At 49.3% G+C, this 26,095-nt stretch overlaps 2 protein-coding genes and 1 pseudogene across 2 annotated transcripts; 1 reads left to right on the forward strand and 2 right to left on the reverse strand.

The window, feature by feature from the left end:
- Positions 1–763: 763 nt before the first annotated feature.
- On the reverse strand, positions 764–1,347 carry LOC109759991 (putative cyclin-dependent kinase F-2; annotated as a pseudogene).
- A 608-nt stretch (positions 1,348–1,955) lies between these two features.
- On the forward strand, positions 1,956–2,924 carry LOC141027381 (uncharacterized). Its single transcript, XM_073504387.1, has one exon. It carries the CDS (start codon positions 2,008–2,010, stop codon positions 2,818–2,820), a length of 813 nt encoding a protein of 270 aa, XP_073360488.1. The 5' UTR covers positions 1,956–2,007; the 3' UTR covers positions 2,821–2,924.
- A 459-nt stretch (positions 2,925–3,383) lies between these two features.
- On the reverse strand, positions 3,384–25,860 carry LOC109759993 (DNA repair protein REV1). Its single transcript, XM_073505153.1, is given in 19 exon segments — positions 3,384–3,722; positions 4,122–4,181; positions 4,394–5,459; positions 5,625–5,734; positions 6,166–6,234; positions 6,361–6,866; positions 14,052–14,307; positions 14,393–14,452; positions 20,998–21,090; positions 21,375–21,494; positions 22,000–22,203; positions 22,310–22,360; positions 22,454–22,542; positions 22,639–22,771; positions 23,393–23,527; positions 23,882–24,522; positions 25,003–25,079; positions 25,183–25,298; positions 25,413–25,860. Coding segments are annotated over 13 exon segments (2,160 nt in total). The 5' UTR covers positions 25,749–25,860; the 3' UTR covers positions 3,384–3,722; positions 4,122–4,181; positions 4,394–5,459; positions 5,625–5,734; positions 6,166–6,234; positions 6,361–6,866; positions 14,052–14,202.
- Positions 25,861–26,095: the final 235 nt, after the last annotated feature.

Genomic DNA, 26,095 nt, shown 5'->3' on the forward strand with positions numbered 1-26,095 from the left:
GCCGGAGCGCAATACGGAGCACGAGCTTCTCCTCGTCCGGGTCAAAGGGGCTCGACAAGTTGGCGTTGGCCAGCCCCACCCAGTTGATCTCGTCGGAGCCGGAGGTGGCCATGGCGGAGGGGACGGAGGAGAGATTGGGTGGAAGGGAAGGGGACAAAGGGGAGCGGAGAGGGCGAGAGGACTAAAGCAGAGTGGGTTTGACTAGGGTTCTTCATCCGGATGTGGTTTTTGTGGGGACGGTGGTGGGGTTAACGTGGGTCATAGCGGGCCGGTCTGATATGGCGGCGGTGTCTAGGCGCGTCTGGGCTTCTCATATCCACCCCAGATATGGGTCGGATATGGGGACTGCCGGCCAGTCCCGGCGTTGTGCCGGATTTGCGAAGCGGGGTTGGGTGATAATTTTTTTTTAATTGATAGAAAGAGTTTGCTAAATCACAGGACACTAGTATTGGTTATCACGGTACTATATTATAAACCATGTATTCCACTGGTGTCCCAATTTTGTGTCTACATTGCGTCCGCCAGATATCCTTGAGCAATGGAAGCAAATGCTGTCAACGGGAACAGCGGTTCTGTAGAGGTCACGGGTGCCGTTGGCCTTGTTTGCTGTGCAATGCAACAGCAAGAAACGGTTGATGTTGGACGTTTTGAGTGGAAATGTCCCTGGAACAACCAGCATTTTATTTCCGGATGCTTTTGTTGAACAAGCAGCATTTTATTTCCGGATGCTCTCCCAACAAAGGCTAATTGTTTTCTATGTTGATCACCGATCGTACATTGGAGGAATGGAAATGCACTCCCAAGTGATCAGGTAGAATGGTGGTCGAGCACGCATCCTACGCGGCTGGAGCTGGGACGTCGGCGGTGCCATGGCCGCAGGCAGACGCTCGCCGGGGTCGCAGGCGAGGAGCCCCTCTAAAACCTCGAACCCGCCGCGCGACAGGCGCTCCTCCGGGAACAGCTCGCGCAGCCGGCTGCCGCTTCGGCGGGTTAGCAGCTTCTGCCCCGCGGCGGCGAGCGGCGTGGATGCCATGCACGTGCTGTCGAGCACGCGGAAGATTCTCCGGAGCTGGTCGGTCGCGCTGTCACCAGGGAACAATGGCTCGCCGGCGAGCAGCTCCGCCATGACGCAGCCGAGCGACCAGGCGTCCACGAGCTCGTCGTAGTCCGGCTTCCCAGGAGCATCTCGGGGGCCATGTACCAGAGCGTGCCGGCCTGACCGCGCGGTGTCGTGGCGCTCACTATGGAAATAGACAGCCCGAGATCACATATCTTCACCACGCCCTCGCCGCCGACGAGGATGTTCCCGGGCTTGATGTCCCTGTGGACGATGCCGCGCTCGTACATTCTCCCGGCGCCGCCCAGTATCTGCCGCAGCGATCACGCAGAACGCGGCTGAGGCTCGGGCCGACGTGCTCCAGGACGAGGCTGCACTGCCCGGTGCGGGGGTCCCGTGCGATGCCGACGACGGAGGGGTGGCCGCGATGTAGCACGCCTCACGCAGCAGGTCGCGGTGGAGCGCGTGGGCACGGCGTCCTCTTGCCGCTGCCGTCGTCGGGTGAGCGGATGAGGCATTTCAGGACGACGTCCACGCCGGTGACGCGGTGGCGCGCCTTGACGACGACGCCAAAGCCGCCCTTCCCGAGCACGCGAGTCAGCTTCGTCTCTTGCGGGAGCCGGCGGCGTGGTCGTCGATCATGGCGCCAATGGCGGCTTCGGCAGCGGCGACTCGCGAGACGGTGGCCATGGGGTGGCCGTGAATGTACAGGGCAAGTTTTCGTGGAGCGCGTTTGCCGCTGTTCAATCGGATTCCGGCCGACTGGAGTGAAACGCGCTTCCGAATTCGATCGGGAGCACCGAGTGGAGTACGGTCACCGCCTCGCCGGGAGATATAAGCTCCATTGGGGGCCTCGTGGTAGGTATTCCCAATTTCCCCATCCAATCCTCCCCACTCCCCCATCCAATCCAAAATCGATCACCGGAGCTCGCGGAAAAGCCGCCGCCGCCATGGCCGCGCAGATGCTCCGCCGGTGGAACAGCTTCTACGGCGCCTTCGACCCCTTGGACGCCGCCATCGAGGCCGCCGACCCAGACCAATTTTCCCGCCACGTGTTCCAGCGCGCGAGGGGGGACCTGCTGGTAGGGCTCTGCAACGCCGCCGACGAGGACCAGGCGGAGCGTATCTGCGGGATTCTCGACGACCTCATGGCAGAGTCTCTCGAGACGCTCAGGGTGGTCCCATCAACTCCGGGGGTGCCCATCCCCACGAAACTCGCCGAGTCTGTGCGCGCGCTGCGGGAGCACGACTCGGAGCGCGTCCGCCTCCTCGCGCGCGGCATCGTGAGCGGGTGGGAGGCCTCCGTCCAGGAGGACGTCGCCGAGGTCACAGCAGCCATGCCCATGAAGAAGAAGGTGGAGAACGTGCCGCAGCCCAAGGCGACCGTCGGCCAGCAGCAGCAGCAGCAGCAGCGTGGCTCCGCCGACCCTGACGCGGAGACGAAGCGACCTCCCAAGATCGTCAGCGAGCCGTTGCCCAAGAAGATGGCTGAAATCATCAAAAAGGCATCCGATCCTGCCGCCGGCTTCGTCGACGGTGACCGTGCCCGGCTCTGCTCGGAGGAGAAGATGGAAGCCGCGAAGCGCAAGCTCCGCCAAGGTTACCAGGAAGCAGCGGGCGCCAAACGGAGGCGCAAGACGCAGTTGGTGCAGGCGCCCAAGATGATGCAGCCAATCAGGAGGTGCACCAGCTCCATGGTCAAGAAGACCTTCGCGGTCAGGACGCAGCTTCACGTGTGTAGCTCTGGTCAAGAAGACAGTTGATCCAGAACCAGTTCTGGTCACTTTTTAGGTCACTTTTATGTATATCTTTCTTTCTCGAAGACTCGAAATGGCATACTGTAGTTGTAAGTAGCACTACTGCAATGCAGTTGCTCGTAGCTCGAAAGCATGTTCTGTACGTGATCGAAAGAAGTTGATGAATTCAAAGCGAGATTTAGTGTTAAAAATCTGCTGAAATCTGCAAAGAACTGAAAGAAATTGATCCTCGTATTGGGAAAGGTGTGTTTGGGTCGAATTTTATAATTCTGAACGCACCTAAGCAATCAACAAATCTCCCCTTTTGCAATTTTGAGTTTCTCATGTTCTGAATTTTATAATTTTGAGTTCAGACTTGCAGAGGCCGGGGTCTGGGTTCTTCCTCTTTTTCGAAAAAAATGTTCAGACTTGCAGTCCAAGTTGCAATTGGAATTCAACCAAAATTGACAAAATTCTCTTCTTGCTGTTTCTTGATATAAAACTACATATGTACGACATAACCGTGGTATACATTCAGAAAAAGATGAATCTTTTCTGAGGTTTGCAAGTTGGATTGTGCTCAACACCGATTGCATACAAAGCAGGACATGCGTATATCAGCTCGTGCCATCTTTCATGTAGAAGTAATATTTACAGTTCTCACAAAAAAGGTAATATTTACAGGTGTACATGATTCCCCATTTATACATGGCGTGGCGAGAAAGTTCGCATTCCAACCCCTGATTCAGTATTTCGGTTCATATCCGCAGAACAAGAGAGCAGTCATCACACTCCATGGTCGCCACTGATAAACAAGGGCACAGACCCCCACGCACCTCTGTCCATCCTTTCTATCACCAAACGGCCCGCAATACCTGAACTTCAAACTAGAGACGCGGTGTCCCACCATAATGTTGAGTGATGGAGTCCTATAAAAGGACCAAACAGTTACTGGGATGGGCTTTCACTCGATCAGTTTGACAAGTTTGTGGACAAAAATGTGCAGAATCTGAATTGCCGAGTTGATGCGTCTACTTGCATCCAACTTGCAAATTTGTGTGCATGCAGCACAAATTACTCATATTTCAAAATGTAGTGGACCTTTAAAGCTTAAATAGAAACAACTAAAAACTTTATAATCAGAACGAAGATGGAAGGTGGACAACTGTCTGGTTCCATCTAAAAACTAAGGTAGTTTATTCCTCATGTTTGTGAAAGTCAAAAGTGATAAAGCAAAGGACCAGAAGCCAGCCATAACAAATACAGTGGTAAATCCTAACAATGTCGTCCACAACCAAAATGATGATAATTGAACATGTAAATTTTACCTGCAGTAAGGAATAATGCTATTGTGCAATTCCAGAAAAAGCTCAGATGCTGACAAGAACCTACAATGGAAAAGTTCAGTGGTTAAGAATAAGAACCTGGTTTCATGAATAACCTTCCTCATCGTGAGGGAGACTAACTACTACATTTATACCGATCCATGTTCACTAAGTATGCACATCTTGGTTTGCAACAATTTCCCAACAAATTCACATCTAATAATGGTTAAATGACTGCATGATTTACCCGTTTTTTCTCGAACAGTACACTTTACCTTTTCAAAAGAAGGAAACATTTGTACAGCTCTTCAATATCAGAATCAACTTTCAGGTGTATATACTCTGTAAGAAGAACAGAGAGTCGGGAGAGTGTGTCGTTCCATTCTTCGCTACCTGAGGTAGGACACAGAGGGAGGAGGGAAGCAACATGCTCTAAAATTGAAGATAGAGGTTGACTGGAGATAGAATTTGCGTGTTGCTCTGCAATGGCATTCAATAGTAGGGAACTGCTAACTCTGAACTGTTTGGCCCATTTCTGAGAACTTCCTGGCAGAACACAAATCACTGGATTCTTTGGATCATCAGTTCCTCCATTCTTCAGAGATTTATTTTCAGTAACGTTTGAAGTGCGGCATGTAGGGTCTATTGGCCTATGTGATGGAAGCACATTGAACAAATCAGCCTTGACATCCTCCGGTAATTCCTGCAAAACTGTGAAGTCTGCCTGGCTTAGAGAATTAGGCATGAAATCAAGCCGTGTGACACTCTCTGTATCAATCAATTCATTGGCTCTTGAGCACGAAGCATGGGCAGTTTGAACCTCCTGGTCTGATGCCCCCTATGGGAGTAATGGCAACAATTAGGATACTTGAGGAATGGTTCAAAATAGGAATGACAAAGTAGCAGATTTGACTAGTGCTTCCACTCTGTTTCCAATTTTATGTTTACTGATCATCACCTTAATATTATTCCGTTTCTCCAAATGCATGGAGTCAGTGCGCTCTCCTTATTGGTGCAACCTTGCATTACAAACAGGTATGGAGTTCTGGTTAACGGCAGGTAAAACACGAGATTTTGAATTGCTTTCCTTGCCTTCATCGCCCTTTATCGTGCCCAGAAAACCATGCAATTCTCCCTTATACATGTCATTCATTTCAGATATTATCTCTGGAGGAAGGTTCTTGAGGACCTCCAAATCAAGTTCAGATAATGGTGGCAACTCAGCGGCATGAACTCTGGTAAACCTACCACTTGTAAGCTTCACCTTTGACGAGTGGGATGCAACACCTGTAAGTGATGGTCTGGAGCTTCCCAAATTTCGCATCTCACTGGTAGAGGCTCCTACAAGATCTCTGACAAGTCAAAATCTTTTAAACAAATCCACGGGACGGAAAATTTGCAAATTCAACGCTAAACATGTAAAGCAACATCAAAATAATGCATTTGCTACACGATGGAAAATGACACCTTGATATAATAAAAATTCAAAGAAAAAAAGACCAATACCTGCACCATCAGTCTTCCCAAGAAAGCAGGTTCTCTCACTGCATTGTTTCTTGAGCTTCTCAGATGATGAACCAAGCCATGATTTAAGCATATTCCCTTGTTGTGCTTCACTAAAAAATAAAAACCGTAAGGACATAAGCATTCATAAAATCAGGTAAGCAGCAGGGAAAGAAGAACATGAAGTGCAATTATCATTTTAGCAGAAAATGTATGAGCATTGCAACCTGGAGATAGTATATGAACTGAGACGTACTCGGGCAAGCTATCATAAGGGTGGTGGAAGAAGCAAATGTTATTGACTTACTGTATCAATGTGCTGGAAAGAAACCATTTAATATTACTTATCTTAAAACCAATACTACACGAGAGTACCTTCAGAAAACAATGTGACATAAACACACCTTTTTGGTGTTCTTCTAATGCACAACAACACGCACTTAGAAGCATTGTTAGAGAAAAAGGTTGTTACATAAACAATGCAGCAATATGTATGTATACCATGCCCAAAAGGGTGTTAAGAAATTGAATAGTTAGAAGATACCTCCGCGACCTAAATCTGCATGCTCAAGCTTTGACATTTTTAGTCCAACTCCCCGCACTTCCTTCACATCTAGAATATGGCCTTATAGAACTTAGTATTCAACAAAGTAACCGCAGAAAAGAGGCTACTTGAACAGACTTATATGGCAGTCTACAGCGGTGTATATAAGATATGAGAACAATTTATCGAACTTACCAACATGCAAGGCTGCAAACAATTGTCTTGCAATTCTCTGAAGTGTGACTAAATTGTCAGTTGCACCTGTCATCTTTGAAACAACAAAGAAGAAAGAAAGGTCAAATAGCAGTGATAAAAAAATCACATGATGCATTAAAAATACAAAATAAAATAACAGGCACATATGCACTAAGAACTGAAACTCATTTTACAGGATAAATAATACCGAAGAAGGCTTTCGCCCCACTTTATAGATAAAGCAAACCGCCACAAAGCACCCATACAATGAGAAGTTCACAGCGCACACACCCAAGTCTCAGGACAAGTACACAAGGTTTTGCTGAGGGCACAGCTCAACAAGCCCAAAGAAAAATAAAAAGACAGAAGAGAGGCCGAGGACTCCTATCCGGCTTGGGGGGAGGAGGCGGAGGCGGCGGCGATAGACGGACAGCCATCGAGCGGAGGTCGGCGATGAAGGCGGAGATGGCGTCCCGGTCCTGGGGGCGGCTAAGCGGCCGCCAAAGCTGCAAGTAACCAGACAGTTTGAAGAGAGCGTCAGTAGCACGTCGAAGCGGAATGCGCTGAATCACAAGTCTATTGCGGACCGTCCAGGGTCCAAGCGAGCGCCCCAATCTCCAACCACCTAATGTGGCGAGAACGCGGGGGGGGGTTCTGGAGTTCGGCAAACAGGTCGCAGAAATTGGTGTGGCACCAATTGCCCCCAACCACCTCTCTAAAGCAGCTCCAAATAAATTGAGCGGACACACATGAGAAGATGTGATTCGAGTCTTCGGGGACACCACAGAGCGGGCACAAGCCGTTACCATGGCCATTGCGCTTGCGAACCTCCACCCTTGACGGGGTCCGCCCACGAATCCATTGCCACACGAAGATTCGAATCTTCAGAGGCAAGCGGATGGACCAAACCGCCGTAAGGGGAGGGGGCGGAGGAGGGGGCAATGGCCTGGTAAAGGGACTTGGTGGAGAATTGGCCGGACGGCTCAAGGCGCCACCGAACTAGGTCCGGGCCAGCGTCAACCACTAGCTCGTGGAGGGCGACGCAGTCAAGTAGCTCATGCAAGTGGCAGAATCCGGAGGCCCAAATGGCCTCCGGAAGGCGAGGTGCCCTAAGTCAATAAGGGCCCTCTCAACGGAGATCGAAGGATCAACCGCGATGGAGAATAGGTCAGGGAAGCGCATGGCAAAGGGGATGTCTCCTGCCCACCGGTCGAACCAGAACAGAGTCGCAGCCCCAGATCCAACTGAGATGGATGTCCCAATGCGAAGCACCGGGAGTAGTTGGATGACTGACTGCCAGAACTGGGAGCCGCCCGATCTCTGATAGAAGGCGAGGGGTTGCCCACGAAGGTATTTGGTCCAGATGATGTCTAACCAGAGGCCACCCTGTCCTTGCGAAATACGCCAAAGCCATCGGGATAAGAGGGCGATGTTCATGCGCTTAGAGCACATGATCCCGAGGCCCCCTTGCTCCCGAGGCTTGCAGATGTCAGGCCAGCTAACCATGTGGTATTTCTGCTTATTGTTGTCACCCGCCCAGTAGAAACGAGACTAAACTCTGGCAATCTCATGATGAAGGGTCTCGTGCAAGCTATAAAAGCTCATGAGGAACAGGAGGAGGCTGGAAAGGGAGGAATTAATGAGAATTGTCCGGGCCGCCTTCGACAGCCATCTACCATGCCAAGGCTCAATGCGCGTCTGAAGCTTGGCCACGGTCGGGCGCAAGTCGGCGACGGTGAGTCGAGAGTCACTAATGGGCGTCCCCAAGTAGGTCGTGGGGAAAGAACCCAAGCGGCAGTTAAGCCGGTTGGCAATGCTTCGGCATTCATCCGGAGAATAGCCCATCACCATCACATCGCTCTTGTCGAAGTTGATCTTGAGGCCAGACATGTGTTGGAAGCAGAGGAGGAGGAACTTCAGATTAGAGATGTCCGCCTCCGAGCCTTCCACCATAATGATGGTGTCGTCGGCGTACTGGAGGAGGGAGATCCCAATGCCGCCGGCCAGGTGGGGTGTGATCCCACGAATATGGCCGGCCGCCTTAGCCTTGTCCAGGATAGTAGCAAGCGCGTCCACCACCATGTTGAACAAGAACGGGGAAAAGGGGTCGCCTTGTCTAACCCCACATAGGGTGGGGAAGTAAGGGCCAATCTCCCCATTGATGTTCACTACAGTGCGACCGCAGGAGACCATCTGCATCACGCGGGTGATCCAGCGATCGTCGAAGCCCTTTCGGAGCAAAACTTCCCGAAGGAAGGGCCAGCTGACAGTATCGTAGGCCTTATGGAAATCAATCTTCAGGAAGACCGCCTTGAGGTGCTTAGCGCGGACCTCGTGGAGGACTTCGTGAAAGACTAGCACCCCATCCAGGATAAATCGCCCTTGAATGAAGGCGGACTAGTTGGGGTGGGTAATACGGTCCGCCAGCAGGGTCACCCTATTGGTGTACCCTTTCGCCAAGATCCGGAAGATCACATTGATCACCGTGATCGGGCAAAACTGGCAGATGTCGGCAGCCCCGGGCACTTTAGGGATGAGCGAAATGATCCCATAGTTAAGGCGGCCGAGGTCAATGGATCCTAGTAGAACTCGTCGAAGATGGCCATGATCTCAGGTTTAATCACATTCCAGAAGGTCTGGAAGAACTTCACCGGAAGACCGTCGAGGCCCGGGGCTGAGGAGGGGTTCATGCCTTTAATGACCGCCCACACCTCGCCCTCGAAGAATGGGGCCGTAAGGGCCGCATTCTCGACAGCGGAAACCTGCTGGGGGCCAGCCCAGCAGTCAGGGGCCAGCGACAGACCGCTCCTAGGGGGGAAGAGAAGAGGTTTTTATAGAACCCGTCGACGTGAGCCCGAATGTCACAAGGGGACTGCAAGAGAGCCGCACCATCCCAGAGAAGAGGGATGATGTTGCATCTGCGGCGACCATTAGCAATGGCATGAAAGTATGCCGTGTTCGCGTCGCCTTTCAAGATCCATTTCTGGGAGCCGCGAAGACACCAATAAGCCTCCTCGTCGGTGTATATGACGGAGAGCTGATCCTCCAGGTCGTACCGGGCAAGCCACTCATCAGGGGAGAGGCCGACCGCGTCCGCCCAGAGGTCAAGGGCCTGGATCGCGGTCAGCAGGGCCTTCTTGCGCTCGCGGAGATCGCGACCAAGGTTGGCACCCCACCCCTTCATGAACTGCCGGCCACTTTTGGCACAACACTGCCACGAGTCAATTGCCGAAGGGGGCGGGGGTAGGAGTGGGAACGCGCCTCCACCCAGCGCGCGCCGACGGCCTCCACGAAGCCGGTTTGTGACAGCCAGTATGTCTCGAACCGGAAGCGAGGAGGGATCGGAGGGCGCTCGTCAGCGGGGGATAGGAGGAGGGGGACGTGGTCGGGGCCAATCCGGGTGATGGCCCAGAGGGACGCCAAGGGGCATCGGATGTCCCATTCCGGGGAAACTAGGACCAGGTCCAGGACGGACTGGGTCGGGGACGCCTGGCGGTTGGTCCAGGTGAACCTGGCACCAACCCTATCTATCTCGCAAAGGCCAAGATCAGCAATGTAGTCATTAAACATTTGCATCCGTGCAAAGTTGACATGTGAATTGCTCTTGTCCTCCGCGAAGCGGAGGAGGTTAAAATCGCCCCCGACTACCACAGGGAGGGTGGCGGCCGAAACCTTCCGGTGGAGCTCCTCGAGGAAGGCGGCAGAACGACTATGATCTGCCGGACCATAGACGATGATAACCTCCCACTTGAAGTTAAGGACCCGTTCAAAAAGCTCCATGCTCACAAAGAACTGGCCCCGGTCCATACTGCCCACCTTGAAGGTGGCATCCTTCACGCCTAAAAGGATGCCACCAGAGTGGCCAGCAATCCCACTAGAAGGGAGCCAATGCCAAGCAAAGAGGTGGGAGCTCAGCTGGTCGAGCTCCGATAAAGAGAAATCAGTGCGCATGGTTTCCTGGATGGCGACTATGTCAATGTGTTCATCTCGCATGTACTCAGCAGTTGTCGGCGTCGGCCATCATGGCCGAAGCCTCGGATGTTCCAAAAAAGGGCACGCATTAAGGCGCCATCGGGGGGCTGCTTGACCCCAGAACACGAGACGCGCTTTGAGTGCGGAGGGCGGCCATCCGGGAGCGTGTGCGGCCACGAAGCTCACCCGCCTCCAACGGGAGGCGGCTACCAGCTCTGCGAGGCTGAGCCGGAGTCGCGACCACAGCAGAGGCGGGGTGAGCAAGGCCGCACGGGCTTTCGCCAATCTACCGTCAAGAATCTCGCGTGCCCGGATGGCCTCGATCTGGACTAAGGGGGGAGCAGCCTCCCCCCTGAAGATGATCGCGGAGTCTGATGCGAGCTTCGCAAGGTGACCTAGCAGAACCGACTCGAGCGCAGAAAGTGAACAAGTAGCAGCAGAGGGGGGTGGCTGGGGTACCTGGCTCCAGATTTCGGGCAGCGGCCCAGAGCTCCGCCCGCTCGGGGATGGGCAGAGCCGAGCTACCGTCCGGCCGGGCAACGTCGAGCCGAGCGCTACGGCGGGAAGCTGTCACCGGGGAGGAGGAAGACTGGCCGCGGCGGGAGTAGGCGGCGGAGCGTTAAGGGGAAGGCTAGGAGGCCACCGGGGTGGTCACCCGGGTCCCCCCATCCGCGTCGGGGTCCGGAGCCAGGGCGAGCTGGAGCGCCAACCCGGAGCAGCCAAGGGGCAGGGGCGCTGAGGGTGGAGCGGGCGGCGACGGGACGGAGATGGGGGGCATCAGAGCCACCACCGGCAGCGGAGCAGGAGGTGGGTCCGCTGCCGGAGGTGGGATGTCATCCGCGGGGGCCCCGTAGGGGCGCACGAGTCCGGAGGGGGGGGCGAAGCCTCAGCAGGTGGCTCGGCGGGGAGGAGGGCCGGAGGGGGGACGTCCACGACAAGGCCCGGCGAGACCGAGGAGGGGGCCGGATCATCATCCAGTCCCGGCCCACCGGTGGAGAGGTCGGCGGGAGAGCGCGGAGAGGTCGCCGGGAACACCACCAGGCCGACACTAGAGGCATCACTCCCCTCCAAGGGCTCGGCCGCCGGGTCCGCGGGGACGCCCGGGGGAAGCGACGTGGCGGACAGGGGGGCGAGCATGGCCTGGCGCCCACGGATCCCAGCGGTAGGAGGTGGGGGCGACGGCGACAGAGAGCAGGAGCGCGAGTCGTCCGAGCCCTCCTCCTCAGAGCGGTGGGAGCGGGGGTGGTGGCGGTCGTGGTAGTCCCCGTCAGTCCCCGGGTTGCCACCGGGAGGGCCATCGTCCGAGAAGCGAGGGCGGCCCATGTGGTTGGGGGCTCAGGGGCAATCTGGAGGTCAAAACCCTGGTCGGTGAAGAACACCCGAATGGTGGCGCAGAGCTTGGAGGAGTCCAGACACTTAACCTTGACCCGGACCTCCTCCTCTTTGCGGAGGGAGAGCTCGTCGACCACAACCACCTTGCCAAGGATCCGGGACATCTGGCGGATGACAAAACTCAGACCGAGCGATGTCTGGGAGTCCGGCCACGAGGATCCAGGCAGTGTCCAGGACAGCCACCGCCTTCGAGTCGAGGATCGGCTCGATGATGTCGACGACTAGCTGGTTGAGGACGAGGGTGATCTGACCACTACGGGTGGAGTCTCCGTAGCTGATGGCGTCGGGGAAGATCACGGTGAAGATGTTGCCAGCGGAAGGTGTGACCACCCAGTCCCATTGGCGATGGTAGTGGTGGTTGAGCTCGGCCTCGATCATCTCAGGGGAGGCCACCCCATCCACCACAGTAACAATCGCCTGAAGAGAGGGGGTGGGTGGAGGGACGTCGGGGACCTCGAGGTGGAAGAATCCGAGCCCCTCGATGTCGTGGCCGTACATCATGAGCTCAAAGGTCACCGGTCGCTCCGGGCATAGAAGGGCAGGGTGGCCCGGGTCCTTGCAGATGTAGCAGCACTGAGGGTTGATGTAGTTGACTGGAGAGTGACCCGCCACCTAGCAGTTGAAGCACGGGGGACGGGGAAGACCGGACATGGGCCCCGGAGCGGCGGAGGAGCCCAGAGCAAGCGAGGCGGGTGCGGCCTGGTTGCCCCTGCCTTGCCCGCGCCGCTTCTTTTTCTTGCAAGGGCCTTGGCGGCCGCGGGACGGGCCACCACCGGGGGCGGCAGAGGAGGCCGGGGCCGCCGAAGCAGCCGCGTGGGGGCACATATTTCCGGGTCGAGGCGGCGGCCGGCGGAGCTTGGGTGCGGGGAGAAGGCGGACGGGCAGCACGGGATGGAGAGGGGCTCAGGCCGCGGCGAGGTCCGGGGGAGGGCGAGCGGCGACGAGAACGCTAGTCACCCGAGGCCGCCGGAGGGGAGCGGGACCGACCCCTACGGTCAGAGCGGCCCGGGGAGCGCCGGTCATCCCTGCCACCGTGCCGGAGTTCGCGGAGCTCGCGGCGGAGGGCATCCGGAGAGGGGCGGGGAGGGTCACGGCGGTCGTCGAGGCGCCGTTTGCGCCGCGCCTCGCCGTCATCCCACTCGCGGGTCATGGCCCGAGGTGGCGAGGGGTGAGGGGGAGGGGCGGCAGCGCCGGGTGGCCGAACGGGAGGAGGGTGCGTCGGGTCGAGCGGGAGTTCGGGGGAGGAGACGACCGAAGCAGTGGTGGCGGCGGGAGGGAGGATGGAACGCGAGGGAGGCCTCGGGTCAGCCAAATGCATGGCAAGGGCGGCGCGGGCCTAGGGCACGGGGGAGGCCCAGCCACTAGCTGATTGGCTCCATGGGTTGACTGGCTGGCCCAGGAAGCCATGGTCCAGGGGGCGGGGCGGGACAGCAACCCGTAGGGTTTCCCCTCGACGGGCGGGTGCTGCCGCCATCGCCGCCACCGGCGGGGAGCAGCCGGAAAGGGCGAGCCCAAGGAGCCAAAGGGGCTGGAGCGCGTTGAATCGCAGGGAGGATGAACCGAAAGCTCCAATGAATGGGCGGAAGGGGAGGCGTGAGCGATGGGGGCCGAGACGTCAGCGGCGCGGCGTGTCGCCGGCAGGGCCGGGGCCGGCACGGGGCAATGGCCAGCAACCAGGCGGTGCCACGACGCACGAGACCTGCCGAGGTCAGAGCGGCCGACCACCCCCTAGGAGCGCCTGCGGCGGCGGCGCGCGTCCCCACCCCGCAAGGAGGCACCTTGCGCCACGGCGGGCAAGGCTCCGCACCGGCGTCGTTAGCCGCAGCCGCCGCGAGCCGGCGGCAGAACCCCGCACGAGGGGGGCTGAGCCACCGGCCACGCCGGGTGGTCCAGCACGACGAGGAGCCGGGGAGGGGGGACGGGCGCGCGACGCGGGGGGGGGGGAGGGGGCGCATCGTCGTCGGCTAGGTCGGCCCACCGGACCCGAGCCGGAGCGGCTGGGGTGGGCAGAGATGGCTCCGGCGAGGGCGGCGCCAGCGGCGGAGGAGGAGGCAGCGGGTCCGGCGAGGAACTGCAGAGGGCAGGGGCGGCGGGGGAGGCGCACGCCGCGGCAGGGGGCGCGTCGCCGAGTCCATCCACATTACAATTTCTGGTCCTCTTTAGCTCCTATAGGCGGCTTCCACACGATAAATAATTGCCAAACCCTTGCCGAAAATGGTCAAGATTACAAAACAATGAGACAGAATAGCCAAGTTCATACAGAAAAGCCGAAGGAAACTAAGATTACAACACAATGACATATTCAAATGCCATTATTTAACCCTTACCGTGGTAGAACGACTCATGGTTTCGCAGTCACCACACCCTATAAATTTTAGTGGCTCTCCAGCACCTTTCCTTCTTGTTTCCCCTTCAAGGCAGAACATATGGCTACGAACCTTTAACCAACTGGCAAGAAATGGGAGACAAAAAGTGTGTTCAGTCAGCCCAAAGAACCTTAAGGGTAATAGTACGGCCCTGTAGTTCACATCCTTGTAAGCGTAAAGAAACCTCCTTGCTGAGGTTGACTAGAAAATTATCAGCCTGCAAATAAACAAAAAAAATATTAAACAAGAAAAGGGGCAGTACTAAAATAATAAACAGGAAAGAGAAATAAATAAGAGCATACATCTTTGTTCTCATTAAATCTGACTCCCCAATTGACTTCGGCACCCACAGATTTTGTTTCCTGTATTATTTGGGTCCCAAAAAAATGTTCAAATGTATCAGATTATTCAGTTCCAAAAGAAAAGGAATACCAAAATCAACAGTGCCTGCTAGGTATCAGTGATAAGTAAACTTAAACCTTTGATCCCTATGAGAAAAGAAAAAAGCGCCCATGTCAGCAGCTAACGCAATTAAAAAGAACACAACTATTATTCTTGGAGACCAAGTTAGTCCAATCGTGTATGACGTGTCCACTATGACACAGTTGTATTTCAGCAAATTACCATGCTATGCAGCAGCTAGGGGGGAACCATCATAAACCAAAATAAAGCAAAAATAGTGCAATCTATACATGCAGGAGGCACACAATACTTTAAAACAAAATAATTATATTTCATTTTCCCATTGACTTTTGTATCCAATAGCGACAATCCATAAGAATTATACCAAAGGAACATTAGGACATTTTGTACATCTGTAAGAAGAAACTTATCTTCAGCATTTTAGTAAAATGTGCACGAAATAAGCAATATTAATCTGAATTCATGTTGAAGGCATGCATCCTTCACATAATTAATTCCTTCCAAAAGACAGGACATCTTTACGAAACAAAAACAGTTCTTCGAATTTCAGGGGGCCTGTTGTTCCTTGTATTCACAAGGCACTAGATCGGCAGCGCGCCTTGGCGCGAGGGTGCCGGTCCCAACGTTTTGGTGAAGCAAGTAGTGCTAAGTTAGTAGAAATCTTGGTTTAGCGTATGAATTCAAACATGATAACAAAATAAAGTGAAGAAGAAACATTCGTTTGTGACAGAAGAAACACATAATTGAGTTCAATACCGTTATGAGATTATAAGGCAACATCGAGTTCAGCGTATTCATAAGACCACAAAAGATAACCACTTGTCATTAAGTTTGATAAAAGTAAATAAAAGTAGGAACATAATGGATTAGTAGGCGATATGAGCATGCTGCTGGAGAGTGCATTGGAATTTTACCTTTGCTTTCAATATAGTAGCTCAAATCTTGACGCATCAAGTTTGGCAAAATGCAATATATCAAAAGCTATGCAATATGATAAATCAGAATTAGAGCGAGTTGTTTATATAGAAAGCAACACACTCCACAGGTCTTTCATAATAATTAGACCAAGTCATTTGTGCAGAAAGAGAGAGACTGAAGTCTGAGAAATGCATTAGAGGGTAGCCGTACAGTACAGAATACATATCCCATTGCTCTGGACAGAAGTGTAGAAAAGCACAACCACACTGATTGTGTTCTGTGAGTACATCCTTAGACGATAAATTACTCTACAAATTCCAAGATGATCCAACATGATATAAAGAATGATCCTGGCCGAGATTCTCACAATAGTATGGTCAACCTGAGTCATCGAAAATGGTTTAGAGACAACTTAGATAAGTGGTTGAAATATATAAGCAATAAAGAAAGTACATGCACATGACAAGAGACCAATTCCAATTGGATTTCTTGCACAAACAAAGATACATGATACAAAGCCTTTTTACAAAGCAAGTTGATAACTTTCGGCAAACCTTGTGGATGAACCCAATAAGAAACTAAAACTTTGAAACCATATTCTGCTAGGTTTCTTTAATCCTTTTCAACATGAGAATGCAAGAAACTCATTTCCTTGTGAAACCTTAGACGTTAATGGATACCCCATCTAGCTAGCATACACAGTTCATCTATAAAATCTACTCCTATTAACTAAATCAAGCTAGCATAGACAATTTATATCCAAATAGGATTACATCTCTTGGGGTCTGGTTACCCAAATCCAACCAGAGATCCTCACATGAGTTGGGGGGTGTAGAAGAGCAAAATGAGCTTACTTGAAAGAAGAAGCCAGAGTCCAGGGTCAGGCAAGTGTTAGACATGTCGTCACGCGCACCATTGCGGCTTCTGATCCATATCCCCTGCTTCGCCGTATGATGCCACCTGAAAATAGTGTAATTTACTGAGAGGGAAAAAACACTGCCTTTCATACCCGGGTGGGAGGGAAAAAGTCAATTAGTGTAGAAAAGAGAGACTCTTCTTGAAAGAACATCCAATTTTATGGGTCAGTGGCAAAGCAACAGTACAAACAAAACAAGGAATAAACAATTAGTGCAGAAAAGATAGACATTAATATCTTGAGAGTACTTGATTGCACTACCTATATATTCACACTCACATATGTAGTCGATTTTTTTAAAATTGAAACATTATTGGCATCACTACATAAAAGTGAAGAAATGAAACTTTTTGATGCAATGAACTTATATCTGCAACTTCAGTAGACCACATATGCAATCTCGTTGGTGCGAACTTACTGACCAAGAGACAAATTGAAATAAACCGCCACTAAATTCAGATAGCATATATAGGTTCATATGGCTGTACACAGGTATGAATAGAAGTCAAATACACTATGGAAAGTATAGGTTCATTCTACGCCACCATATGTTATTTTGCATCTACTGAGACACGCCAGCGTCACCAACTTTCCTTGCAACAATGGCAGTAAAAATTGTTCAAAATTTACCTTTAGTAGTACAAAGAGCAAGCAGATCAGCGGCCAATTGCTTGCATGATGACAACCGCTGAACTGACAGTGTTCTTGACAGCAATTACATGAGTCTGCAGAAAGTGCAAATAAGAATTGTTTCACATTTTTTAGACAAAACATGAGTAATTCATTGTCATCGACAAATAAAACATTCAGTGTGTTGCAGGTTTCCATACGAGAGCAGAAGAAATTCCATTATAGTGTATAGCTTCCAATATCTATGTACGTTCCTTGACTGAATACAACAGGAAGAGCATAAATCTGTTGTTAATCAAGAGAATGAGGCTAAGACTGACCATGGACTTTCAAGTAGTAAACCACGATTCCAGATTTATGACCCTAATAGATCAAGAAAGAGGGGAGAATAGGGTTTTGCACGAGAATAATACCTTCCATAGGAGCCCAAAATAATAATTCTTGCATCGCATGGTTCAACATCTTCAGCTTGAAGTCGTTCGTGATCCTGCGACAACAACCATGAAACGAAAAAAAAATCAAAACCCAAAGTAAAGGATTGCAAAAATGCCACCACAAGCAGAAATGTACACATACAAAAAATACGATGCCATCTCACCGAGGCTGGAAGGGGCAAGAAGTTACTGGAGTTTTCCGTGTGGCGGCGATGCTTGCTGCTCCTACACCCATCCAACCAAAGCAAGGGAACATTTCTGTAAGTCAAATAAAATAGTCTAAGAAAACATGAAACTATATACAACATCAGTGCGAAGTAAACTAACACAGTCCTCTCTGAAGCAAGCATGTAGCAACAATGAGCATAAAAGAGACACGGGAGATGCATAACTGAGATTAAAATCAACCTTTTCATCTTATTGGCTCTGCACTGGAAGAGGAAAACACAACATCCAATTTTGAAGCCTTAGCTAAATTACTTTTGTGGTACCAACTAATGCTAGACCAAAGTCAGTTAATAAGAATTGTTGTCTGATGAAACTACACCATATGGGGACAAGAGCCAACACCTCAGAACCAAACATTAACATTTCACATTTGTGTTTCTACCTTTCTCTATTGGCTTTAGGAGTTTATGTACCTGAACTGTGGCCCTATAATTCCTATAATTAATGCAACTATTAATTTTTTGCCTCTGCTCTAGTGTGAGGATTCAAAATCTGTGCCGAAAACATATTGTCGGATCTAGTGTGAGGATTCAAAATATGTCCCAAAAACATACTATAAGGTTGTGTTCTGTGAGAAAAGAGAAGTGCCTGACACACAAATAGATCCATTATAGACAAACATTTTCAGATTCTCAACTTCTCAATTAATCAATTTTCAACCACATGTTATATTCTTTAAAAGGTGTGAGTTGAAATGTGTAAACTGAACCAGGACATTCCTTTTTCTGTAGTACAAATTAACCTAATTCACCCAAGGCAAACAATAAACTCCATTGCTTCACAAATTAGTCCAATCTTGTAATTCTCACAATCAAATTTGCAAGCATAATAGAGCAAACCTCTTGGAATCTCGCCTGGAACTAAAGCTCACGGATGACATGTCTGTGCCAATGGCCACCTGGACTCGTTGCCAAAGTCAAGCTTCAGCAGCCACCATCGACATGTTTGCAGCGCGCTTCCACGAGCACTCACTCATGTGCAGGTTGAGCATCTAGCTTCAGCAGCTCCACTGAGACGCTCTATCCATTGAGGGCACCAATGAGGAAACTGATGACAACCCTGCAAGCTGAAAATGATCTGCTCAACTGGAACTACCAAAGGAGATGGTGTGCTTATACTGAGCACAAACATCGATATTTATAGAACCAGGTCAGAGAGTAGATAGGTGGTTGCAAGAATTGATTTGCACAGACCTATTAACTAACCTGATGCAAACAAAGTAACAAACAATGCAATTATATCACAATCTATATAAATGTGCAAGAAACAGTTTTTCCTACATAGTTTTATATGTACTGTCCAGCTCCCTCCAAAATTCAGTACCAAGCAGGTGATAAATGTCATGTGCAGAATACAGTCTATTACTCTGTTTTCGATAAGTTCTTTACACATATTAGTATGTTAGAACAATGTAATAAGCTAAAAAGATTCTTAAAATGACGTGAAGTTTCTAAACTGATCATCATCAATGGAAATTATTTGCATACTGGCATATATATTGAGCCGTACCTGCAATTTATAAAGGAAAATAGCGATTAAACTTCGGATACTTTATTATGCTGCTGACGACCTTATACATCAAGTAATCTGAAGTTATTCTGTTATCAAGCTCCTGATTAAGAATGCCGTGAAGAAGTGTGATAAAACTTGTTCCCCCAAGAATATATGTACATTTGAAATATATTAAATTGGTGATAGCTAATTCATTGACGATTTACTGGTTCAAAATAATAGTATAATCAGAATGCCCTATAAGCTACCAATTCGGCAACCTGAACCCTTGCAGCTGTCTCTCTTCGCTCAATCTTCTAAGTAGGTTAAAAAGCTCTGTTTCCATAAAATATTTGAATCACAACCACCATGGCCCAGATATAAAGATGACCCATATAAACTATGAACACAGAGCCTCCAATCATCCACAAATTGAATATGTACAGATAAGAATTGACTTGTTCTTGTTTTGGTCGCTGACAAGCAAAACCAGTCCACTGGCTGTATTCCCATTGGTGGCAACCTGAAGAAAAATATAAGATTAGCTCCAAAAAAGATACTCAACAGATACTCCATTATCAACAAAATAGGTGAATGACTGGTACACAGCAGCACAAGATTTTGACAGCAAACATCCTGCCACAAACGATGAAAACCGAACATAAGCAAACCCCACACAAAAAAGAAAGCCTGACAATAATAGTAGATAGATCTATTAAGGCACAATCCTTGCTTAAAATACAGCCACTCAACTAAAACACGATCAGAGAAAGATGGGAGAAGATGAGCACCTGCAACGGGATGGCCGAGCATGACATATTACCAGCTCACAGCAGTCACCAATCCAATAGAAAATCCTAACCCTAGAACATCAACGGGGCAACAGAAGACCTAGATGAGCACCTAGAGATAACAAATCGATCAGAGAGAGAGAGAGGGGGGGGGGGGGTAGAACCTGGAGTAGAACTGCGGCCAAGTGCAGCGCCTCACTATGGAGGAGGAGGAGCGACGGGGGAGCACCAGCTGTGGGCATAGAAGGAGTGACGGGGGAGCCGCATCAAGCGCCTCCGACGGGTGCTCCTCACCCTGCGTCTCTACCCCCGCTGCTCTTCGGTCGAACTGACGGCGTGCAGTGGACGACGGATATCGCGGCATGGTGCGAGGGAGACGAGGAGAGAGGTCCACGGCGGCGCGGTCTGAGGGGCGTCGGCAGCGGCGAGGTCTGCGGGGCGTTGGTGGCGGCGAAGTGGGTGGGACTGCGAGGTCTGGTGGAGGGAGAGGTCAGGGAGAGGGCAAGGGCGAGCGGGGCTGGGATGCGGGAGGACAGGGGTTGAGGGCGCAGATGCGAGGGAGAGGCGGCTAGGTCATCTACACGGAGCGGACGCAATTTATATGCGTAAGCGTGAAATGACGAAAATGCCCTTGGCGGGGCAAGCTATTTACAGGCGGTGGCACGAATGCTTCCATACTATTCATTGTAGCAGTGTCCGTTTTTTATCCAAAGGCCCAGATCTTCCAGACGCGAGATCGAATGGTTCACAACGCATCAAAAAACCGATCCGACGGCCGAGAGTCGCTCAGCTCTGAGAGAGCCCATGTTCTCCCAAGTAACATATATCTGGATACTTCCTGTCTATGAAATTGGCTACGAGATCAATTCAGGAGAAAACAATTACATGAATGTAGTTACTTCGAGGCGTTTGCAACAATGTGTTAACCGTGTGCAGTCTCAAGGTACCATTCTTTGCTATGCAATCTTAACACAAAACTGGCATCAAATTTGCATGTTTCCCTGCAAGAAAATTATGGCCTTGACAATACAGGCGCAGGTTCTCACAACAGAAAAAAAAAACTAGGATGCTTCTACCTGAACAGCTTCAACAACTGAATGATCAATTCCTCTGCAATAGTTCCATAGCATGTTACTGATCTTTTTTCCGAAGTCCTTATGGAGAGCATCCTATATAAGAATTGTCTGCACGCTAGTAAGTTAACTGAATGAAATCAGTAAAGAAACCATATGTACAGACCTCCAAATCACAGATATGGCAATGCGTGATATAATCTTTAGGTAGCAGATACCCCAGATAAACTGACAAACAGTTTCTCATTGAAAAAGATGGAACAACTGATATTCATTCGAATCCATATTAGTAAATTTAGTCAAGCATGGTATCAAACTTGTAAAAATAAAGGATCACTTGACTGTGCCCTTGTCAATTTCCTTGAAGAGAAGGGACAAACCTTTGAAATGTTGCGAAGCTGACCACAGTGTTCAACTTCTTTGCTTTTCAGTTTATCAGAAACAGTATAACCAATGCCTGGAAGTGCTTTGATAGGGAGGGTACTCAAATAATCATCAACCTGTAACAGCGTTGCTCTTGGACAAAACAGAAGTCGATTTAGCAAGTCAAAAGAAACTGTGCCATGATGAATAAAGCAAATACTTGCACTAATTAACTGTTTTGAATTATATTCAACTGTATGAAAAGACTAAAGTAAAATCAGTAAGCAGATCGAAAATATTTTCCACAAAAGATTTACATGACACACAGTCACAGACTCTCAAGGTTATTTTTCATTTAGCTCATACTCTCCAGGTGAATAGCCATTAGCACCTTACGTTGTAGTTAGATCTAATATACCCAGAAACAGATTACAGTTTTCTAAACAACAGAACATGCACTTTCTTAGTCAATAAGCTTGTGTAGTTGACTCAACCTCACAGTTGTAATCAACAGGGCAATTCCTTCATATTTATTCCTACAAAATTGTTGTTCCAAACAGGAACTCATTTAAACTAACCTGGTACATGGAATGGGACGGTTTTACAAATCTAAGGATGGACGCGATTAACATCGACGCATACCTTCTCAGATGAAATAAATAACTGTCCGTTCGGCTTTGCGGATCTGGTGGCTAATCGGGCTAGGAGCCTGTTTTCAGCAATACCTGCACTGGCAGTGCACTTTGTTGTACCAAAAATCTCATTTCTCATTCTTTCTGTAACTTCCTCTGGATTATCGTGTAAGCATTCCGTCATGTCCAAAAAAGCTTCATCACAACTCAAAGCCTAAATAACTTTGTTAGACTTCTGAATGCAAGTGCGGCAATCACAGTGCCAGGATTGTATTGACATGAATACATGCTGAGTAATCATGGGATAATACGGTACAAACCTGAACCTTAGTGCAATATTTATGCAAAATACCATAGAACTGATCCGCAACCTACAATAGTTCCATACCAACATCTCAATTATAACAACGGGAGTGTCCAGACAAAATTTGAAGGCAAACTGACCATCGTAGTAAACTATATACCTCCCCGTATGCATCGAAGTTATAAGGAACAACCGTTAGGTGAGGGCACCGAGCTTTGGCATCTCTAACGAACATGCCAGCCTTTATCCCTGGAACCCACGAAAGAGGACACATAAATAGTCAGATGTGTCAAAAGTACCAAGATTTTAAGCTCCAGCTGTGATATCCAATAAAAATAAAAGCACCATAGTTTCGTGCAGGGTAGTTTGCAGATGAGATTTCTGCAGTTCCTTTAGGATTGTCGGAATGACAAACTGCTACCGGCTTATCGTGCAGCTCTGGCCTATTTCTGATGATGACGGATACAAAAAAGCAGTCCTGGAATTGCGGAGAAAATGTGTAAAATGTGATGCAAATAGCTCTGGCATACGCAGCATATACCAAAATACAGTAATGAATCTGCAAAAAGGTTATGCCCAGGATCAAGATAAGCAACTGAGAAAATATTGATCTTCAGTCTTCTGTGAGTATTTAATTCAACAACTGACTGAAATATGTATCTTGGACTGAAGTTTTAAAGATCTGATTTGCTGCTTACCTGCTAGTCTCTGTGGATGATTTTTTTTCACAGAATCCAATGGCATAGAGAACTAAGTCATGGTTAGCGGTATTTAGCTCTTTTTCAGCACATTCCTCAAAAAAGATGGTGTGTCCTTTACAAGTAGAATTTCAATTTACCACGCTTGTTAGATTCATTATTACATTTATAAACCAAGTTACAAAACTGTGACTGATCACTGATCAGGGATTCCTAATTCATAAGCATGGCATAACTAAACCTGGATTCTAAAGGTCACAAAGTGATATGCCTAATTATACAGCTAAATATAGTGCAAAGCAAAAAAAAAAGGAACTTCACGGCCAAATTTACAAGTATAGAAGTACAATTTGTTTGTGGTTGTACAGCTAGCAAATAGGATGACATGTTAACAAGATTACCATATCAATATGAATGATTGTTTTCTTCTTCCCTGAATGATCATTGTTGCCCTTACTGCTTTTAGCTCCAGGCAAATTTGAGAAGCGCTTGCGGTAGCGATTTCGCCAAGTCCCAATGAAATGCAGTCGAGAATGCTACAGTACCAAATAAGGTTATTGTAAAAATAATAGGTGTGACAAAAAAATGCAACATCACAGTTATGAAAAGATATCTGATATTATAATGAAATAGAAGCAGCAAAGCATTTCAGTAATTACGAGCTTCAAAAATTATTAATGAAACCTCAAACCACCCCTCCATATACACTTACTGCACACAAGATTGCATTCTGTCCAATCCTTACCAACACAAGAACAGGGCTTCGACATAAATGTGATTACTTTAAAAGAGAATATTTTCAAGACTTCAGTGGCAATGTTACAATTTTAAACCACACCATGCCAAGAATAGTGTAACATCGATGACGCTAAATTGTTTGAGTAACATGCCTTGAAATAATTCTATACAAAATTAGGATCTGTCAGGGTTGAATGTGACCGGCTAGAAGATTTAGCTGTATCTTTCTCCAATGAACCAATTGACAAATGGCTGCCCACAGAGCCTGTACCGCATACATCTGAACACCTTGAAGTAGCATCAGGAGACTGAGCCACATGAAGTTCAGGATCCATGCCATTATCCATACTTTCTGAAAATGCTATTTTACAGGCATTATCATCCTCATCCACTGCAAAATCTTCATCATCTCATTCTTCAAATGTTAAAACTCCATGTTCATCTGAGGATAGTGAGTCATCTGCTACCTCCACATTCATCAATGGAACACCATGTTCATCTGAGGATAGTGAGTCCTCTGCTACTTCCACATTCATTAATGGAACTCTATGTTCATCTGAGGATAGTGAGTCTTCTGCTACCTCCACATTCAGTAATGGCCCTTCCTGTTCACAAGACTCAGTTTGGTCACGTGATCCCTCCTGAGCAGAAGAAGTTTGGAACTCAAGGTCTTTGTTTTCATCATTTTGATTGCCCTGATACTGTATTCCATTTTGTTTCCCAGAAAAGAAAGCAGAAAGCTTCATCTGCTTTCGGCTTGAAGAATTATGCTGACTTATTTGGTATGGAATCCCTAAGTGAAAGTAAGAAAACAGAATCATAATTACGTACAAGAACAAATGAAGTAATATAAGTGCATACAAACTTTAGGTGTCATAAAAAAACTTCATAGGCAATACATGTGCTCTACTGAATTAAATATAAGCACCTTCAGTGAGAATAAATAAAATTATCGTAGGTGGAAATAAGCAAAGAATTGAATCTTTCCATAATAATTAACATTGTGTTCAATTAAAAAAGTTTGCTCATTCTGCTAGCACCTGCTACTTGTATTTAATTCAGTAGAGCACATGTATTGCTAATTGAAATTTGAAATTTGAAGAAAATGATCTTACTAATTGCATCGCAACTCACAACTCAACCAAACATATTATTGTACAAAAAAAACTAGCAACATGGTTTAACTAAACAATCAAGGAAAAGCTGCAACAATGAAGCAGATCATTCAGCACTAACAGGCTTGTTACAAAAATGGAAGGGGGAAAGAAAGTACAGCTGAGGAGCCGGTTCTCTGCAAGGGAATCCACCACCCACCCCGGCTTGACAACAGGAAGACCCTTGCTGAATGCTCTGGATGAAGCAGCAACAATATCATGGACAACACACACAGAAAAACATAATCATTACACGCGTCCGTAGACTGGCACAGAAAGTGAACCTCCATTTGTATTACCTCATGTTCCGCATTTTGCTCTCCGGGAGGTGCGTGCAGATGATGTGCGTTACCGTGTGCCTCGAGAAGTAGTTGACGAACCGGCCTCCGTTGTTCAGCATAATCTCCTTCAGCTCCTGCCAATCCCCAAACACTAATAAGATTGGAAATCGACATAGCCATGAAGCTACAACAAAATCCGACGGAATCACGCGACTGCAGTATGAGCCGGCGGCGAGCGGCGGGGGCACCTGGCTAGAGGGGACGGTGAAGCCGTCGACGAAGATGGAGACGCCCGCGAACAGGGCCCCGGGCGCCGCGGCGGCGGAGGTGGAGGCGTCGGCGTCGAACTGCGCGGAGAGCTTGCTGTTCTTCGCGGACATGTAGCTCCCGAAGTCGGCGAACGGGGAGGAGGCGAAGGCGCGGCGAGGGTTCTGGGCCGGGGCGGGGGCGGAGGCGGAGGTGGAGGCGGGGTTGGAAACGAGCGACGTGCCGGGATCGTCGTCGCCCCTCGCCCGCTTCTGGCCGGACGAGGAGGGCGCCGGCCTCGGCGGCGGCGAGGAGCGGCGGCCGGAGGAGGTGCTCATGGCGGGAGGAAGGGGCGAGCGGGGCGGGGAATTTTCGGGAGCGCGCGAGTCAGAATAGCGGCGCGGTCGAAAGGGAAGGAAGCGGTCGTGCTTTGCTGGAGCCGGTGTGGGTGCTAGTCCACTCTGCCCCGCCGATAGGGGGTGAGACAGACACTTGTGTGCAAATAAAACGATCATAATGTAGTTTCCTCAGCGATACGTACATATGAAATGGTCACAAATTTTTTTACTCAAATGTTATGAAATGGTCAGTTTTTAAATCTTGAATTTCGAGTACATTGGGAGTACTCCCTCTGTAAAGAAATATAAGGGTCTTTAGATCACTATTTATATCTTGAATTTGGAGT

This window comes from Aegilops tauschii, chromosome 7 (assembly GCF_002575655.3).
Source record: "Aegilops tauschii subsp. strangulata cultivar AL8/78 chromosome 7, Aet v6.0, whole genome shotgun sequence".
Taxonomy (NCBI): domain Eukaryota; kingdom Viridiplantae; phylum Streptophyta; class Magnoliopsida; order Poales; family Poaceae; genus Aegilops; species Aegilops tauschii.

What these genes read in the sequence shown, in the direction of transcription:
- LOC141027381 (XM_073504387.1), top strand. Translation starts at nt 2,008, where the DNA reads ATGGCCGCGCAGATGCTCCGCCGGTGGAACAGCTTCTACGGCGCCTTC.